This window comes from Scleropages formosus, chromosome 23, assembly GCF_900964775.1.
Source record: "Scleropages formosus chromosome 23, fSclFor1.1, whole genome shotgun sequence".
Classification (NCBI taxonomy): Eukaryota; Metazoa; Chordata; class Actinopteri; order Osteoglossiformes; family Osteoglossidae; genus Scleropages; species Scleropages formosus.
In genome coordinates this window covers 19106038-19125764 of record NC_041828.1, presented here as the reverse complement: position 1 = coordinate 19125764, position 19727 = coordinate 19106038, and the positions used below count along the sequence as shown (strand labels likewise).

At 42.0% G+C, this 19727-nt stretch overlaps 1 protein-coding gene across 2 annotated transcripts in view; it reads right to left on the bottom strand.

Annotated features, from left to right (window-relative positions):
• Window positions 1-16203, bottom strand: part of LOC108942472 (small conductance calcium-activated potassium channel protein 2-like) — a 31887-nt gene extending 15684 nt beyond the window's left edge. Inside the window, exons 1-3 of one of the 2 annotated variants that reach the window (XM_018765868.2) lie at window positions 15609-16203; window positions 12617-13514; window positions 7566-7661 (exon numbers count right to left, since the gene is read on the bottom strand). In XM_018765868.2, coding sequence (XP_018621384.1) covers window positions 7566-7661; window positions 12617-13498 — 978 coding nt within the window. In that variant the 5' untranslated portion in view covers window positions 13499-13514; window positions 15609-16203. Of the gene's footprint in view, window positions 1-7565; window positions 7662-12616; window positions 13569-15608 lie in introns of those variants that run through there. The other variant, XM_018765869.2, reaches the window with a different exon arrangement.
• Between the last annotated feature and the right edge of the window lie 3524 nt (window positions 16204-19727).

Sequence of the window (19727 nt, the reverse complement as noted above, 5' to 3'; positions counted from 1 at the left end):
TTGAGGAAAAATATTCCATTGAAAGTGGTTTTCTTTATGGCTTCATTGTTTGTTCGTATTATTAGGAAGTTTCATTTTCACCTAAATGCTGATAAAATCCATACAAATTATATGTTAAAATTGAACAGGTGATGGTTTTAAAGCAAGATAATCCTCTTGAAATTGAAAGAACTGAAAAGGACTGGAAAGCTATTCTAGTTTAACACATGTTCCACTGTGAACAAGCAGAGAGATATGCATACAGATAATTTCGTCGTTATCGAGTTAGTTCACATAGTAACTGCACAACACATCCCCAACTAATGTTATAAAAACTGCAGCACATATTGAAAATGTTCATATTTTCATACAATTTGTATGGTTTTTGTTATGTTTACTGTTAGAATTTTTATTAGACTGCTGTTGCAACATTCGAGTTCCAATTGAGTGAATTATACTTTTATAATATATCAACACGCATGTTTCATTTGCACAGTATGTCTTTTGTATCCATGTATCCATGTAACTATGACACCTGCATACAGAATTGATTTCCTGGCACAATTTTTCAATAGCTTGTGTATTTATGAGATAAATGTAAGGTCATATTGTGTTGAGTGAATGATGTATGTTACTCTGAAAAGCTGAACTGTACACAAATGCAAAGCTGTGCTGTGTGTTTAATTTAAAACCACTGTGTTGCCGGGTAGGCTCCGGTTCCCCGTGACCCCGTAAGGGACAAGCGGTTCTGAAAATGTGTGTGTGTGTGCATACAGTGTGTAAACTGCATGTCAGCATGTGAGTCTGTTTCTTTTAGAATCCAGCTTTGTCATGGTGACTGTTGCCAAGGCAACAACATCAAAACCCATTCAAGCTTAATTATGGTCCACAGCACAGAAGAGAGGAGAAAGGAGGGTGACACAGAGACACTGTATGTCCACAAGAAAGACTCGAACTATTGAAACAAGTTAGTGTCTTTGAGTTCACACTACAAGTGGACCGTGAATTACAGCACCTCTTCTCATAGATACTGCAAATGAGCAATTCATTAAAGCCCCTGTTTCTGTACACCATTTCAACTGTTGCTACTAGGCAAATAAATACTAGCAATGGGGCATAAAATTACTAGTACTACTGGTAAAATTACTGTTTTGTGAAAAAATACTGAATTCATAATACAGTATGTTGTACTGTTTCTATCTAATTGTGACCCAGTGTTGCTGCTGTTGCTAATAAAAAATACTGCTTTATCAGTAACCTTCAAAATACTGCAATCAAAATCAACCAAATTTGGTGAACGGTCAATTGAAAAATAAAAACAACAACACTGACTTCAACTTTCACTGTAGTCAGGAAATGTTAATATCACAATTTTCTTTACACCTCTCTCTTTTTGGTATCTAACTGCCTCATTTACCCATTCTTCTCATCTTTAGAACTTTGTTTGGCTTTCATGCAAAATTAAATTAATTAAATCCTTTAGTTGAAGTAATCTGTCAGACTGTGTGTATGTGTGTGTGTGTGTGTGTGTGTGTGTGTGTGTGTGTGAGACACTTCCAGGAACTCCACCCACAACACATGTAACCACTGACTCACTGCAACCCCCCACCAAGCCAGAGGGGCCACAGACGCATGCCAGTAAGCAGTCCCTGCCTGCCAACTTATTTTGCTTCCATGTGTTACAAGCCTGAGACATCCAGTAAGTTCCAATAACTGTTCTGGCCCTAATTTCCCTCCTGAGTCCCCAATTTAGAAGATAAGGATAAACTAATTAAAGGAGCAGGCAGTCACAAGCAGTCAGATATCCTGAAAACACTGCAGCTGCAGGTTCCATTTCATGGAGGAAATCCTTTACACCATCTTACGGGGAACAAGGCGATAATCAGAAGTTATGCAAATACAGGTGGTCCTCCATTTATGATGAAAACGACATTTTGTTCCACTGTATACAAGTTATATAGAGGAATGACAATAAAAACCCAGTGCAACTTCAGGTTCTGTTCTGAACAGTTGAATTGGTGTTTAGCTGCAAATCTCCTCATACTGTAATATATGACCCATAAGGATATATAAACAATTAACATGTATTAATGCTACAATGTATTCCAGGGTTTTGTTATATTTTGAATTAATTTCACACATTATTCATGTTAAAATAATATAGAATAATAGTAATATAAAAACACCCCTCATCTACCAGCACTTGTCCCAATGAACTGGAGTCTACCCGGCAACACAGGGCTAAAGCCCAAGCGGGAAGGGAACACACCCAGCCCAGGACAACAGTCAATCACAAGGCACCCCACACAGGGCTCAAACCCCAGAGCCACCACATAGCAGACACCGGCTAAACCAGCTGCGCCACCACACTGCCCATAGTGTACGTACACACACACACACACACACACACACACACACACACACACACACACACTTTCTGAACCGCTTGTCCCATACAGGATCACAGAGAACCGGAGCCTATCCCGGCAACACAGAGCACAAGGCTGGAGGGGACACACCCAGGACAGGACGCCAGTCCGTCGCAAGGCACCCCAAGCGGGACTCGAACCCCAGACCCCCTGGAGAGGAGGACCCGGTCCAACCCACTGCACCACCACACCCCCAGATACACTACAGTGTTGTATTTTCATGAAGCACTCTGACTTTCACTTTAATTTCTAAAACTACTTTCTTTCCATTTTTGTTTTCTGCACCACCAGAATATTTTTTGCTTGCCAGCCAGTGTAAATAAAATTAAATCTGATGGAATCGCAAACAAAACAGTAATGAGAACTAATCTGCCATCAGCGTGGTGTCATCAGAATACCAGAGATTGTTGATATTCTACCAACTGACTTTTCTCTTCTTCATATCTGCCATGTTTCAAGATGTGTTCAGGGTACAAGTTAAAAATAGGGAGAAAAAGTGCAACCTGGTCTTACTTATCTAGTAATGTTACTGGTTAAAGGTTTGTCCCCATCCTGTTGAATGAATGCTTCCTGCCCATTGCTCTTCTTCACTTCTTAGGATGATCAGGTGTTCTCGTACCCCATTCTTCTGAGAACGTTCCACATTTTTACAGAGATGATTGGTAAATAAAAGACTTTGTTGCAGTCAATGAGCTCCTTCCTGTATTCTCTAACTTTTCTAGTTATCAGTCCCACAGCATCAATGATGTGTCTTGTTCCCTGTCCCTTTCTCAATGTATGGCTCCAGTCTGCATTCAATGACCTTAACCATGACCTTGCTGGCAAGTGAAATTAGGGAAACGGTTTGATAGTTTGCGCACTCCATCACATCTACTTTCTTTGGAATGTGAACTCATTATTATCCACTCTGTTGGTCGTTGTGCGCTTTACCACATTTGTGGTCATACACTAGTAACTGCCCTGAATGATTCTCTTTCTGTTCATAAAAGAACTCAAGGGCAGCTCACAGTGTAGTGGTTAGAGCTTCTGCCTACTTACTCTAAATTGCTCCAGTAAAATTACTCAGCTGTGGAAATGGGTAAATAACTGTAAGTAGCTTAACATTAAAAGGTACTTTGGAGAAAAGCGCCAACAAAATGAATAAATACAAGTGGCAGCAGAAGAGATAATGCATGTATCGACTTGAGACTACTGGCAGAGGAGTGGTTAAAGCTGCTGCCTTTGGACCCACAAGTTTAAATCCCCCCTCCAGCTGTAGTATTAAGTGACTTACCCTAAAAATTGTCCACCAGTATAAATAAGTAAATAACCGTAGGCAGCTTAACAGTGGTGCGGTGGTGTTACTGGTTCAGCCTGTACCTGCTGTGGGGTGGGTCTGGGGTTTGAGCCCTGCTTGAGGTGCCTAGTGACAGCCTGGCATCCCATCCTGGGCATGTCCCTTCAGCATTCTGTCCTGTGTTGCCAAGTAAGGCTCCGGCTTGCCGTGACCCTGCTTGGGACAAGCGGTTGTTCACAGTGGATGGATAGTTTAACACTATAAGTTTCTTTGGAGAAAAGCATGAGCTAAATGAATGAATGTAACTTCTGCTGTTATTTCATTCTCCATTATCCAGGTTGCTTGCTCATAAAGAATGTTTTCTAAACACGGCATGCAACGTTTAGTAAAGAAACACAGATTGACAAAACACGAGAACTCACATTTTCCCTATATTTTATTATTTTCACTCAGAATGGACTGATGTCTATCCAGTTACTAAACATCTGTTATCATCTGAATATGTATTACCTTATGATTTTACTATGACCTATTTCAAGTTCTTTTAATCATACTGATTCACTCTATCCTGGCACCACAGATGGCTGAATAATGAATAAACTTTCCATTATTATAGTAATTCTTGACTATGACTGTAGGTATGGCTGTATTTTGCTAAACACACACATTTGCCCCAAGCAGGGTCATGGCAAGCCAGAGCCTAACCTGGCAACACAGGGTGCAAGGCTGAAGGGGGAGGGGACACACCCAGGTCGGGACACCAGTCCGTTACAAGGCACCCCAAGCAAGACTCAAACCCCAGAGCAAGCCCCGGGCAAACCCACTGCACCACTGCACCCCCCGCTAGTTTACTCAACAGTACTATGTTATTAAAGCAGCAACATAAGATGGGGAATAACCATATGACAGTTAATTTGTATTCTGACTAGACGATTTTAACTCACAAGCAGCAATGCTCTAAAAACTGATTATGATGCTTGTTAATGGTACTTTTACTGACAGTGATTCCGGTTTTTGCATTCTGTTTCTGACGCGTTACTTCCAACAGCTAGGCCCTCTTTTCATTGAACCGAAACCCTCAGTTCTCACAAACACAGACTACAGTGTCAGTTATGCCTATCACGCAACATCATTAATGAAAATATTTGCACGATTTGAGCAAAACTCTGGAGATTTTGTAGAAATCCCAACACATGATAAAACCCATAGAAGTCACACTGAACTCCAGTGGTATGAATAGAGACATTAATTTGCACAGCCACAAATACCACTAGTCTCTACAGACTTGCCTGACTCTTACTGCAATGTTATGAAAATATTAATAAAGAGGGCCCTCAAATTATGACAAATGAAACTTATGACCACCCAGGCTTATGACAGCCATCCCATCAACTTTACTACTCTATGTTATTTTCAAGTCATAATGTTTAACTCTGACTGATCCATCTGCTGTACGATACCATCAGCGGTTACTGTTTGGGTGGCCAGCAACTTTTCATTTGCAATTCCCTTCAAGTTACACTTTTGTTTAAAATAGCTAGTAAGTGTGTGTTCTAGTGGTGCTGAAAAGAAAAAGCAAAATGCAATAGGTTTAGAAATGAACGTAAAAACGATGAAGCATGAAAATATAACGCTGTGTTGTGTTTATGCTATTATTGTTCTGTATTAGTATTAATTTACCATCAATAATGTGTGAAATTAGTGAAAAAAAAACAAAACCCTATTATACAATGCACCAATAATGCATGTTAATTGTTTATATATCCTTATGGTTCATATAGTACAAGGGGATTTTGGACTTATGACAGGGGCTGACGGAACAGAAGCGCATCGTTAGCCAAGGACCACCTGTACTGTATAAAACACCAGGACCAGCCACATGCATAGCAGCCAAGCTAAGCTGTGATAAGACATACAGAGACATGTGAGCTGCACCAGAAGGGAGAGAGGATCAGTGAGGGTACAAGAAAGGAGGTTGAGAGGAAAGTAGAGGTAAAAGGAAAAACCCAAACATAGAGAGGGAAATATTTTTGCATTGTTTTAGATCCATTTCTCACCCTGCGGAAACTGTGTGACAATATTTCAAAGAGCATCTTCAATTTATTGAAGTGCTTCAGTTCTTTAGGTTCCAAATTATGCATAGATTCATAGCTCACACACAATGCATACCAATGACTGTGTAAACAGTGGATTCAATAAAGGCCGGGGAGGAAAGCGATGCGGTGAGGGAAGTGACCGTGGATGCCAGATCATTATCTGAAGTGACTGTCAAAAAATCCTTTGCAAAGTTCAATTAATCAAGAAGAGCTACACCTGCCAGATTAGCAGAAAGCAATTCCTCTCCGAGTTCAGCTCAGCTCTATTTAATTAAGTGATATTGGAATATTGGAAAGGGACTTGGGAGATGTTTAAAGCACAGGGTCCTGATTTGAGGATATTTAATTTAGAAATGAAGAAAGTGGATCTCTGCCACCTGTACCACTTTGAGAGCAATAGTCCAGCTACGGTCATTGAGCTCCTATTTTTTCCATCTGTGGTTGTGCAAGAGGAGTCAGGTTGGTGGCTAAGTGCTGAGTTCAAGTTAATGGGTAAAACAACCCCATACACTTGGTCAGCATAGAGCCTGTCTTTATTCGGGACGTCTTATATATGTGCTCATTTAGATGCCAAGGCTTTGATTCAGATTGACTCACAAGCTTCCTAATTTTACCTTTAGTGTACACATATGGGTGTTTTTTTAATGATTTGTTTCCACCCTGATGTATGGCTCTCTGATTCATGGCCCGGCTGCGCAGGGGACCACACAGCCCTCCCGCTGCCGGCAGTTGTTAACTCGCAAGCACTCGACACATCAATGGAGACTCATGAGAACTGGCAGCTCGGACACTTCAGCCGATTATTACCTCCCCTGCGTGACAGATCAATGCCCATTTGTCACAGGACACCATGCGGCAAACAGCTACGTATTCTGACCAATGTGATGCAGACCGAGCACCTTGTTTGTTTATAAACCCCTACAGCTACTGTGACATTTGGTGTTTTAAAGACAGTTTCTAAATGCCCAGCAGTGTGCACGAGTCAGTCATTTGTTTTTAAGGAATTCCAGTGCAGGAGTTTTTCAATTCTTATACCAGGGTTTCGTTCCAACGATCTCATCATTTGGCTTAAGTTACAAATCCACTAATACTGTATTATATAAACAATAAGGATTTATAAACAATTCACATTCACGAATGCTACATTGTACAATAGGGCTTTGTTATATTTTTTCACGAACTTCACACATTATTCATATTAAAATAGACATAGATATAGAATAATAACATACAGTGCAGTAATATAATTATATTTTCACACTGCACTATTACACTTCAATTGCTGAATCTATCATCTTTTTCCTTTTAGCACCAGCGGAATGCTCACTTTTTCTACTTACTAGTTATTTTAAATAAAATATAACTTGAAGGGAACCACAAAGGATACTGTAAGTTTAGTAAATAAAACGCAGTCACTGCTGGACACCCAAACACTGACTGAGACTCAAACAGTAACAGATATAGTGTCTTCTGGCAGCATGACCAGCCGATGGTATTGCACAGCAGATGGAGTGTTGAGATGGATGTTTTTAGACGTTATGACTAAATGTTGAGACTTGAAAATAATGTAATAAGTTCATGGTATGGCTTTCACATATGTCAGAAGTCACAGACAACCTGTATGTTACTGCCATTATCAAAGAAGCATCCAAGTCTTGCATTGCCTTATACTGGGGCATCCTGAGGATCCCCCATGACCTTGTGTCCTTAGGGTTAGGGTAAGGGTTAGAGTTAGGGTTAGGGTGACCCTGCCTCCTGTAGACTGGCAGACAGAGCCTTAGTTACCTGCACTTCTCGGGCATGATAGGCGATGATGAGTCCCAACAAGACCACCGTAGACAGGCTGATGAGACATTTCAGAGCCAGAGAGTACATAGAGCTCTGCAAAGAACAACAAACAGTTTATTAACATGACAAACCACAACATAAAAACAATCGGATGAAGCAGAGGCAGGTAATACTGAGTTACATTTACCCCATTGCTTGTACTTTTCAGAGTAGTTTTATGCAACAGCACTTCTGCAAAGCTTTCAGTTTTCACTTTTACTCTAGTGTTGAAAAGACACGCACTTTTACTCCATCGCAGTTTTCTTACCCTTTTGTTACTCTTGTCACTCCGTCACCTAAAAACACTGGCGGCAACTCTATTTCACATATTCATGTTTATTCTTTATAAATGTTACAAATTTTAGCCATCTGTTATTCAGTCAGTTGCCATTTGTTTTATCAGCAATGTGGGAAAGTGCTTCATTATCCCTTCAGGATAAGAATAAGAATAAAGACTGCTAGAATAAACTGTACTGCTGCCCACTGTTGATTTACTTGCTCACTGAAGTCCTTTCAAGCGTCTCCATTCATTACCTCAGAGGGCACAGCTGTCTCTTTACCAGCCCAAGCCCTTCCAAAACACACCGGCATGTGAGAGAGACAACCTGACAGGAGGACAGAGACAAGGACAACAGCAAAAAGAGATTTACGAGTGTTTCCCAGAAGGGACTCATTAAGGGTTGGAAATGAAGAAGTCTCGCTGCAGCCAAGGAGGCTAAGGAGCACCACAGATCTATTAATGCGGGATTCCGTGAGTCCGTACGTCCGTAGTTCTAGAGGCTGTCAATTCAGGCAACTGCAACTTCCTTCCACGGCATTAATATTATTCATTACTCAGCAGAGTCTCCCAGATGAAAGCACCTCTAAGTGCTCCCTGCCATGTACTTAAATATTTCATGGACTCCCAGCAGCGCAAGACCTTCATCAGCACTGGACTGCAGGAGCCAACAAAGTATTGAAGGGCAATAATACTAATGCCCTTATTAATATTTCCACTTAACACTCAAATTATTTGTGTGTATTGTGTCTTTAAACTAGCATTTTATTATTATTATTATTTACAGGAGAATGATTACCTAGAATTCTACACTGCTAGCGAGAACATTTTTTAAATGTTTTATATGACAAATATAAGGGTAAACCATGGAGAAGCTCATTGGGCAACAAGTGTCTCCACATCTCACATTTGAGTCCAAATTTTGTACGGTAATAACAAAATACAGTTACAGCTGTGAGTGCTGTACCAGACATTGTCCATTCAACTTTTTTCATAGGATTGGACACCCATTACAGCAGTTTATTTTTTTTTATGTGTCATACTTTCTAACAGGATTGTATGAGCAGCAGCCATCAATTTTCCATTAAGAAATAATGCTGTGGATAGTCTGACATTCTATTGATTCTTTTGATCTCCATTATGGACCAAAATAACCAGTTACCTGAATATACTACTGCTTGAGTGTGTGGTGTTGCAAAAATGGTCTCCAGAACAGTCATCAGAAAGTTGAGGTAACTTCACCCACTGAGGAAACATACTGTTTTCTCTAGGTTTGTTCTTAGTAAAGATTACACACTGCTAAAACACAGTAGCACAGCAGGTGTTGGGTTGGTAGTCTATATGGAGTTTGCATGTTCTCACCATGTTTTCATGCAGCTCCTTCTGGACCCTTCCTTTTCATGAAAACTAGGCAAGTGGTCACCATGAGTGGACATGACACCCCCACCAGAAGTTTTGATTTGTTCATAAATCCAAAGTCACTTTTATCACCGAAGCTCTATCAATAACAGCTTATTAATTCAAACACCCCATATTTCACTCCCAGGTCAGATTCTGTAAGTAACTCAGATACATGCACATCATCTGAAACTGCTTGTCTTATATAGGGTTGCAGAGAGCCAGAACCTAAGCCAACAACACAGGGCAAAGGGCCAGAGGGGAAGGGGACACACCCAAGATGGGACACCAGTCCATCACAAGGCACCCCAAGCAGGACTTGAACCCAGACCCACCCGAGAGTAGGACCCAGTCCAACCCACTGTGCCCCCCATAACTCAGAAAAGTTATATTAAAAAAGAACACTACACAGCAAGCAAGTGTGAGCTGTGCTCAAGGAGGGCCAGGCGGGGACCAAAGGTGAGACAGGCTGTGGGACTTTTTTCTGTCCCACTTATAGAAGCTCAACACACAACCAAAGCTCTCTCCCCAAAAGTGCACATATGAAAGAAACAGAAACAGCCTTTTGGTTCAAACTAAGGAGCAAATTTTGAAGGAAATAACAGTAAACATAAACTTCAACTCAGTTATTACAAAAACCTCCAACTCAGAACATCACTTGTGCAACACAACACTCTCCTGAACTCTCTCGCTACTAAAAGTCTTGGGTCCCTGACTCTTGAAGAGTCCCTTGTTTCTGTCCAACTGACCACACCTGTAAGTCATTTCTTGGTAACAAGGTGTGGCTCTCAGCTTGGCCAAGGAGGGGATTATGCAAGGTCTCAGCCTGCCACAAATGAATAAAGTCAAACAAAATTCCAGCTAAATGAAAGTGACTGAAAATGAAAACACAGGGTCTCCACAGACTCCTACTCAAAACCAACTGGTGGCAAAAAAATCCATAAACACGTTGAATGTTTGTTGGCTTGTAAACACTCTCAACTTTGTTTCAATAAAAGTTTAATAATACAGAATTACTTTGAAATGTTATCAAGTTGAGGGGGTGCGGTGGTGCAGTGGGTTTTGCTGGGTCCTACTCTCTGGTGGGTCTGGGGTTTGAGTCTTGCTTGGGGTGCCTTGCGGTGGACTGGCATACTGTCCTGGGTGTGTCCCTTCCCCCTCCAGCCTTGTGCCCTGCGTTGCAGGTTAGGCTCTAGTTTGCTGCGACCCTGCTCAGGACAAGCAGCTTAAGCCAGCATGTGTGTGTGTTATCAGGTTGATATAGACTACATGGTGAATGCGAAGAGTGCTGCTTGAATTAATCTTTTTAAGAAATTCCAAGTTCTTTGGAGACTCAATGATGAGGCACAATAAAGCCTCCTGTCCCACTGTGGAATTTTGCCAGGTTACACAGGTGTTATGTATTCTAGAAAATTGTGTAATGTGCAGCTCACAGTTTTACCTGCAAGAATGAAAATAATAGAAAAGGAATAATATGATAAAAGGCATAATAGGTAAATAAGAGTAAATAACAGAGAAATTATAATAAAGTAAAATGATTACAAATTGAGTATGCTCCATCAGCACCGCCAACAATGTTCTGTCCTCCACTTGCACAATTAGTGTGGAAAGGAGAGTTTTAATATGTGTTTAACTCTGTAAGAGCAAGGAATCAATGCAATGTTGGCATGAGAAGCGGCAGGGAATTCTGGGACTTCCGTACTGTAAATAGTGGAAAAACCACAGGGAGCAGTACAGTTATCTGCCTTGTTATCTGAGTGCTCAGTTTAAATCCTGCTGTACCCCTGAACAGACTACCTGTTTACCCTGAACAATACCCTGGAGTATGAACAATAATTTTAACTGCTTTGCAAAAAAGGCTCAGCTCAATAAAGGGTATTAATAACATACATTTAACAGGCACATTTCTCCAAAGCAACTTCCAATGAACTCTATGTAGTGTTATCAGCCTACACACCTTATTCACCAAGGTTACTTACACCCTAGATACACTGCTTACAACAGATTGCTCATCCATACATCCATCAGTGGAACACACTCTCTGCATCACTCACACACACTATAGGTTAACCTGAACAGCATGTCTTTGGACTGTGGGAGGAAACCCACACAGACACAGGGAGAACATGCAAACTCCACACAGACTGAGCAGGAACTGAACCCAAACCCTCTCACATCACCCAGGTGCTCTGAGAAAGCAGCGCTACTTGCTGTGTCACCATGTCACCCATACTCCAACTGCTTATGTGTACACAGCACACTCATGGCTGCTGGTATTGTAAATGTAGACTTAATGAACTATAGTATAACACGCAATAAACAACTTTAAGGCAACTTTCCTAATTTTGCATAATTTATATTGCTATTCAGTGTGTGAAAGGATCTCCCTGCCTACGCTGTGCCCCAGAACTGTTTTAGGTTGTACAAAAGAAAGGTCTGCTGACTGCTGGCTAAGCATGGCTTGTTATACATCAGAAATGTAGTCATAAACACAGAAGTGTCAACACTGAGATAGATAATGCCACCATGTCTGTTTTCAGTCCATTAAAATGATTGTCCTGAGAAAAATGCACCATTTGTTCTACAGTTCACTGGTACATTGTTAAATGGTCTCCTACAACTACAATTGCAAGGCACAGCAGGTGGCACAGTGGTCAGCAGTGCTGTGTTTGGACTCAAAGGTTGTAGGTTCCGATTAAATTTGTTTTTAGAGAACGCTCTTCTCACACAGTCGCTCAGAGCACTGAACAAAGGATAAAGAAACATAACAACAACATTAATAAAAGGTCAGCCCCACACTAAATTACTACAAGAACTATACCAGGTAGTTAAGCCATACATATGTCAACCGACCGTGGAGGAAAGGAAAACAAAAAAACACCCAATCAAAAGGCTAGGGGAAAAAAAACACCCTGCAGGGGTGTGAGTGCCAGTGGCTGCCACCCCTCCTGGGCATTCTAGATAGAAAAAGAGTGACAGCAGTGACAGCAAACAGAAACAAACTTATACATCTATTTAAAACATTACCACAGTCACTAGCAGCTAATAAGATGATGAGTTGATGTCCAGGTTCAGACATGCTGATCTCATCCACATCCAACATGAAGTCCTGCTGTCATGGATGGTCTCCTCAGGCCTCATCAGAGGAGGAAACAATTACTACCCTGCTGCTTAAATGTGTTAATCATTTATGTAGCTTAACATTGTAAGTTGCTTTGGAGAACAGCATCAGCTAAATAAATAAAAGAGTACATATACAGTACCTGAGTGGCTATTTTCAGATTTTGACACGATATGCCATGACCCGCAGGGTCCTCACCATTCAGCGTCTCACCTTGCTGTAGACACCCCAGGAGAGCTCCGTCTCGATGACCATGACCACGATGCCAAACATCCCAAAAATTAGCGCGTAGTCACTCAGCCGCTTCCTTTTCTCAAACAGCGCCCTCCTGTGGCCCAACTTGTAACCAATGTTCTGGTTCTTCCTTTTTGAAGCCTTTCGAGTGGTGCCACCTTTACCTGTGCTCCCTCCTGTGGTGCTTCCCCGGCTAGTAATGCCCCCTGTGCTCCTGAGTGCTCCCTGGCTGTTAGACAGGGTGTGGTTAGAGGCAGAAGTACAGTCATACCCATGGCGCAGGTCCTCTTTGGAGGAGATGACAATTTCGGGAGGATTCTGCAGCTGGGGTGCTACCCCTTTGTCTCGAGAACTGGTCGCACCCTCTTGGGGCTCCGGGCCCCCATCGGACTCGATGAGATTCCTCCGAGATGCGCTGAGTCGGCTTAGCGGCTTCACGACACCCCCGGTGTACTTGCAGGAGCTCATGGCGATCTCAGTGAAGGGGTTACTGTCGCGACGGTGTACCAGCGGGCTGGCCTGCCGATGTCGAGTACCCCAGTCCCGCTCCCGCTCACAGTAGGATGAGTAGGTGGAAGGAAGGAGCCCACCAACAGCGGGCAAGCCCTCGTCACCCAGGCTGGGCTGGCTGCCCTGGCGGGATGCCGACGGCGCACTGGCAGCACACAGGATGTTGGGGAGGGTGAGGGAAGTGGGGCAGGTCAACACAGGGGTGCCATTGAGTCGCTCAGTGCTGGGGGTGCCAGAGCGCTTGGAGGGGCGGGTGTCGGCCGTAGCAGGCTGTAGGCACAGCGGATGTGCTTCCTCTTCTTTGCCGCCACCTCCCATCAGAGTGAAATTCAGAGCAGGGGGGGCCTCCATGGAGCCACGCCGAGCTCTGGGTCATAGTGTTAGACAACAGAGAAGACAAACAGAAAATGGAGGAAAGGCACACTGCTGAGACAGATGGACAGCATAAAATAAATTTCTGAAGTGAGGAACAAGAGCAGCGAGCAGAGCTTTCTAGGTACTGGCTAAGTATGTGGGAGACAGGGGTGTGGCTCTATGTCCTGAGGAAGAGAGGACTCTAAGTTTGTATTTATATTTACATTTACTCATTTAGCAGACGCTTTTCTCCAAAGGGATGTACATCTCAGCGAAAATACAATTTGTGCATTACATTAAGAGAAAGAGACATGGCTGCAGACATGTGATTCTAAATCTAGTTTGTTACTTTCCACTTGACGTACCGATGTTCATCGCTCGAGTAGGTGCATAAAATGCAGGATAAATCCTGATCACGTTCCTACAATTTTTTTTTAGAAGGTACGCAAACATTTACATGCAATACAGAAGTAGCGGCTGTGTAAAGGCTTATCTGGGGATGATCATAAAGTTACTGTGCATGAACATTTATATCTGCGCTTGTGCCTTGTCTTGAAACATCATAATTTTAGAAGGCATGAACATTTCCTTAATTATTTATTTGTTTTTGATTGCATTTTCTACACTTTCTTTCTAAAATTTCTCTGTAGCAGAGCAAAAACAGCCTAAATTTCAGCTTTGAGCCATTAGAGGGCAGAAAAAAAGCACTTGGATAGAATGGAGCTGTGGGTGGGGCAGAGTCTGAGTATATATACATATATATATGTATATATATAATATTTTTTTTTTTAATTTTGAGTCTGAGAGTTGTACAAGTGTGATTTCATACAAGGCATTTTGATTTATTACAGCTGTATCCGTGACTTTTACAGAAACTTCCCAGAAAATAAAAAGAGGTACATGTCTATCATTGAGCTTTTTTGACTGGAAACTAAACGTGACCAGATACTGACAAACACATTTATGCATCAGTGGCCCTGAGGAACTGACTTTTTGTCAACGTTTACCATGAGTCATGTAGCCGACATTTAGGGTAACACACATTTTAACACCTTCTCCCCATGTGATCCCCCATTACAACGCCACGCCACGGTGCTGCGTTGCACGTGCAAAGCAGCACAACACACTGAACAGGACTGAACTGATCGTGAGACGACGGGTGCGTTGCGAACTATTCCGACTTACGAAAAGTCTTCCCGTTACGACTGTGTTCCTAAAATGAGGTACAAGAGTACAGTACTGTAGACCGAAGTCCAGGTGTGCTACCTTCCCTACTGCACAGTACAGTACAGTATAGTACAGCACAGTACAATAGTACAGTAAAGTACAGTGAAGTACATTATAGTACAGTATGGTAAACTACACTACAGTATAGCAGAGTAAAGTAAGGGACACTAGTACAGTATAGTAGAGTACAGTAAGGTGCACTATAGCACAGTACACTATAGTACAGCATAGTAGAGTACAGTGAAGTACACTATAGTACAGCACAATAAAGTACAGTATAGGGCAGTGAAGTATACTATAGTACAGTACAGTAAAGCACAGTATAGTACAGTGCAGTATAGCAGAACACAGTAAGGTGTACTATACTACAGTACAGTATAGTAGAGTACAGCAAGGTGCACTATAGTAGAGTATAGTAGAGTACAGTACACAATAGTACAGCACCGTATTATAGTAGAGTACAGTAAGGTGCACTATAGTACGGTGCAGTATAGCAGAGTACAGTAAGGGATGCTATATAGTACAGTATGCCAGCAGAGACAGTAAAGTACACTATATATAGTACAGCACACTACTATACTATAGTATAGCACCATATAGTAATAGTGGAGTATTATAGTAGAGTACAGTAAGGCACACAATAGTAGAGTACAGTAGAGTACAGTAAGTAAGGTGCACTATAGTACAGTAGAGTAGAAGAAATGCGATCCTGCTGAGAGTCAGGGCTTCGTCACGAAATAAAATCTCCACCTGAGGTAATGTTCCTCTTGTTATTTTTTATTTTCCCCACAGTGTGTGTTGTGTGTCTCTGTTTACTCCTGACCCCTTCAAAACCTCTTACCTTTTCTCTTTTTTACCTCTTTTTTGTACCTTCTCTTACCTCTTTCTCTCCGTTCAATTCGGGCGTCGGGAGAAAATATTTCTCCTCACTTTCTCTTTTTCATTTTCTCAATCTCATCCATGCCATGGCTCCTCGTTCCTTGCGCCGCCACTACTATCTCTAATAATTATTGAGATATATTATAATTATAATAATTTGAACGTGTCGCTCGGATTTCTCCACGTACAGCCTCCTCCTCGATGCTGGCCGCTTTTTCTTCTCTAAATCTTCTGTCATGACATGCATCCATTGCATGTTGTACCATTAGTCTTAGTTCGCCATTCATGCTTCACGCGCCTCTACATCTTTCATCTATTCTCCATCGTATCGGCACAGAATTCCTTCGAACCGCCGCTATTACGTCGTCTGTATTAATTACTACTTCAGACTAGTTTATTTTAAATTATCACCACGACGACTGTGTTGCTGTCGTAACATCGCTCATCGCTACGAAGTTAATGATGTGGATGTTTTTCGTCGTTTTTTAAGAAAGTTAGAAAATAAGTATAGCGAAGGTTCTTGTAAAACGAGAAGGCGAAACACCGCCCTTTCATTACAAACGCGGATACTGTCAAAAACCCGCCATCCTCGCCCGCCGTCCTCTGACTGACGATCCACATCTGTTCGTCTCGCTCACAACTTACAGGTCTACCTCGCGCACGCCTTGGCCCCGCCCCTGCCCTGCCTGCCCTCTCCCCATTGGCTGGCCGCAGTGACGGACAGGTGCCGAACTGGCGGCGCTTCTCGAGACGCTCCCCGCGCTCGCTGACTACATAACGCGCTCGTGTCCTCATTTGCTTCCTCCGACTGCATGTTCGTTCTGATTTCTCTTGATGTCTAGACAAACACAACGACGAAGTTCGGGAGATCTGTTAAAATTCGTAAATCCTTAACGTTTATGTTACGCTAATTAGACGGGCAATCGTGAATAAAACAATTACGCGTGTCGGATGACCAACTTTTCAATTATTATTGTACAAAGAACGAGCTTCAAATCCGCCTATTTCCTATATTGTCTATTCATATTGTCTATATTAAACATTTAAACTTAAGTGACTGAACATAACGAGCTTTTTATGCAGGTAAACACAAAGGAGCATGTTATGAATGTTTGTCAGTTTCCCTGCAGGGATTAATAAAGTGTTTTCCCATCCTGTTCTTTGTGGAAAAACACTGATTGTTTAAAATATAAATATAAATAATTCTCTCAGTTTCGAAATAACAGGGCTAATATTGACAAACACACTCGGAAATTACAAAGTGCATTGCACGGAAATATCTTACAGTGACACTGAAATCACATTAGTGAGGTAGGTCAATGTAGAGTAGTTAACATTGCTTATGCAATGTGGGCCAATTATTTCCTAATAATTTAATATGCTGCAGTTCCTGTGGTTTATTCTAATGTTTTCATTATAAAAAGGCTTTAACTGCAGTCTAGTGCATCATTAACTTTTCAAAATTCCATTTACATGTTACATGAATTACTGGCAAAGCTTACTGTAAATTATTTGTGGCAGACTGGAAATTAAACCAAGTCACTGAGTTTTAAACCTAATTTTTTGAGAACAGCGTTTCCTTTCCTTAGGCAAAGGGACCAATAAAGGTTGAAAGGCTGACAATAATGAGCAGGGAGTGTCTTTAAAGACGGTTTACTGTGTTTTTACTGATGTGGCGAGATTAACAGAGCACTGATTTTACACCTGTTGTTGCCCTCTTTGTTGCCCTCCAGGTGAGCAAAAGCCCAGATGTCCTATTACAATACCCCTGTGGTCAGGTTTGTCGACAGGCGTGAACAGCTGAGAAAACACTGCATCCACCGCCACCAACACAGACACTGCTGGGACCTCACGTCACCCACTGGGCCGGAAATCAGCATCAGCAAGGTAGTGCCATCACATTCCTCCTGAACCCGACGGCAATGCCGCCCACCAGTTTTCTGCGTTACCTCATTTTCCAATCATTTCAGTCATTAAAATGAATACTGAAAGTAGATTAAGTAATTAGTAAGTAATTCAACCAACCAACCAGTCAATGTCTGCAACCACTTATCCTGAGCGGGGTCACGGTGAGCCGGAGCCTCACCCAGCAGCACAGGGGGAAAGATCAAAGGGGGAGGGGACGCACCCTGGACGGGTAAGTAATTCATATTAATGTAAATTTATTAAAGTTCATATTTTATCTGTGACACCATCAGACATCATGTTGTGTTATAACTGGTATTAACCGATTACTGATATGAAGAAATCCGATCTTTATTCTGACTTCAGAGGAATTTCAAATTATTACATCATACAGCGTGTTGGGGGGTGTGGTGGCACAGCGGGTTCGGCCTGCTCTCTGGTGGGTCTGGGGTTCGAATCCCGCTTGGGGTGCCTTGCGATGGACTGGCACCCCATCCTGGGTGTGTCCCCTCCAGCCTTGCCCCCTGTGTTGCTGGGTTAGGCTCCGGCTCGCCGCGATCCACCCCACCCCCCCACTTGGGACAAGCGGCTTCAGTCAGTGTGTGTGTGTGTGTGTGTGTGTGTGTGTGTGTGTGTACAGTATGTCCTTCTCTCACCCATCAACCTGAGGATACATTTGGTACTGTATCTAAGTGCTGCATCCTGCAGTTTATCTCAGTATATTTTAATGACGCCTCCACTGAGCAATAGTGTGATTTCTGGGAGATGGAAGGTGAGTGCTGGACAAGAGGGTGAAAGACAGAGAGCCATTTAATGGAAAAGGATAGCGATGGGTCATGAGAACATACATATAAATAAAGAACAATCAAGGATCAGCACGTTTGTTTAAGATTAAACCTACCTGAGGTCAGAGACTTAGAGCAATATAAAGAACAGCTGTCACAGAGCATTATGAGAGACTGAAAACAACAGCTGCAAGGTGAGAGGGATGGAAATAGAAAGGAGGAAAGACCACGACGGCAGAATAAAAAGTGGAAAGACCCACAGATAATCGGAGAAAAACACCCAAGGAGGAATTCTGTAGAGACCGGTAAAAACGGGATAGATGGAGAGACCAGTAAACAGGGGAGCTGTAGAAACTGAAGAAATTATTAGCTTTGGACAGATGTGTCAACTAATAAATAAATACAGAAGTGCCTAAAGACCAATAATACAGTCAGAGCATAAAAGGAAAATATAACAGAGAAATAAGCAGGTACAGTTGACAGAAGTTCTGTCCAATTGCACCGTGACATTAAAGATTAATTGAAAGACAGAAATACTGGTATAATGACATGTTATTTATTGGTGAAAATTCCTTCACGAAGAATTACTGTACGCTGGGTGTTCAACTTATGAACACAGCTGGAAATGAAAGGCAGTTCATAACTTAGTTTGTCTGTAACTCGTAACCAGTAAAGGCTAAGTAATACATACAGTATGTCAGTCCACTTTCCAACAGGGTGGGTTTTGTAAAAATGTCACACAAAGGTATAACAAATAAAAAAAAATACTCTGTTGAGCAAATAATTACATAAGAGGGATTTTCCTGTTTTTCAATTTTTTTCTTCGAAAATTAAATGCAATGATGGAATGTGTAAAAGGCAAAGTTCAAAGGAGTTAAGAAAAAACACAGAAAGTCTGTCGTCCTCCTAATTTCCTACCATGAGCAGAATGACTCAACAAAATTCTTGGAACACTTCCGCAGCGATATGACTCCCGGGGGGGAATTTCTCCAGTTATGTCCATTTAACATAAAGTTTAAGTGTACAGTAAGCAGCTCTTCAGATTCTCCGGGTAGTGCTCTCTTGGACTGAGATGTGTTTCGGGAAGGAACCATGGAAGATGGGTAAATTCTGTGCACTTGCCCTTTGAAAGCATGTCCTGTGAACCCGAGAATCGGAACTCTTGCAGGTCAGGTTGGTGCATCTGCTCGTGATAGAAATGAATTATGCTGCATTAACCCTACTTTCTAATGGAATTAATGGACCTTTGGCCATAGCAGGGAAATCATCCCAGAAACACTATTAGAGAAGCACCAGAACCTTTTAATGAAGAGTAGGAATATTGATTTCCTTGGACAGTTACCAGACACCAGTATGTCCATTTCTTCTCACTGTCAGATCATATCACACTCTTTTACTGCCTCTGGATTCCTCAGGCTGCATCCAAACCA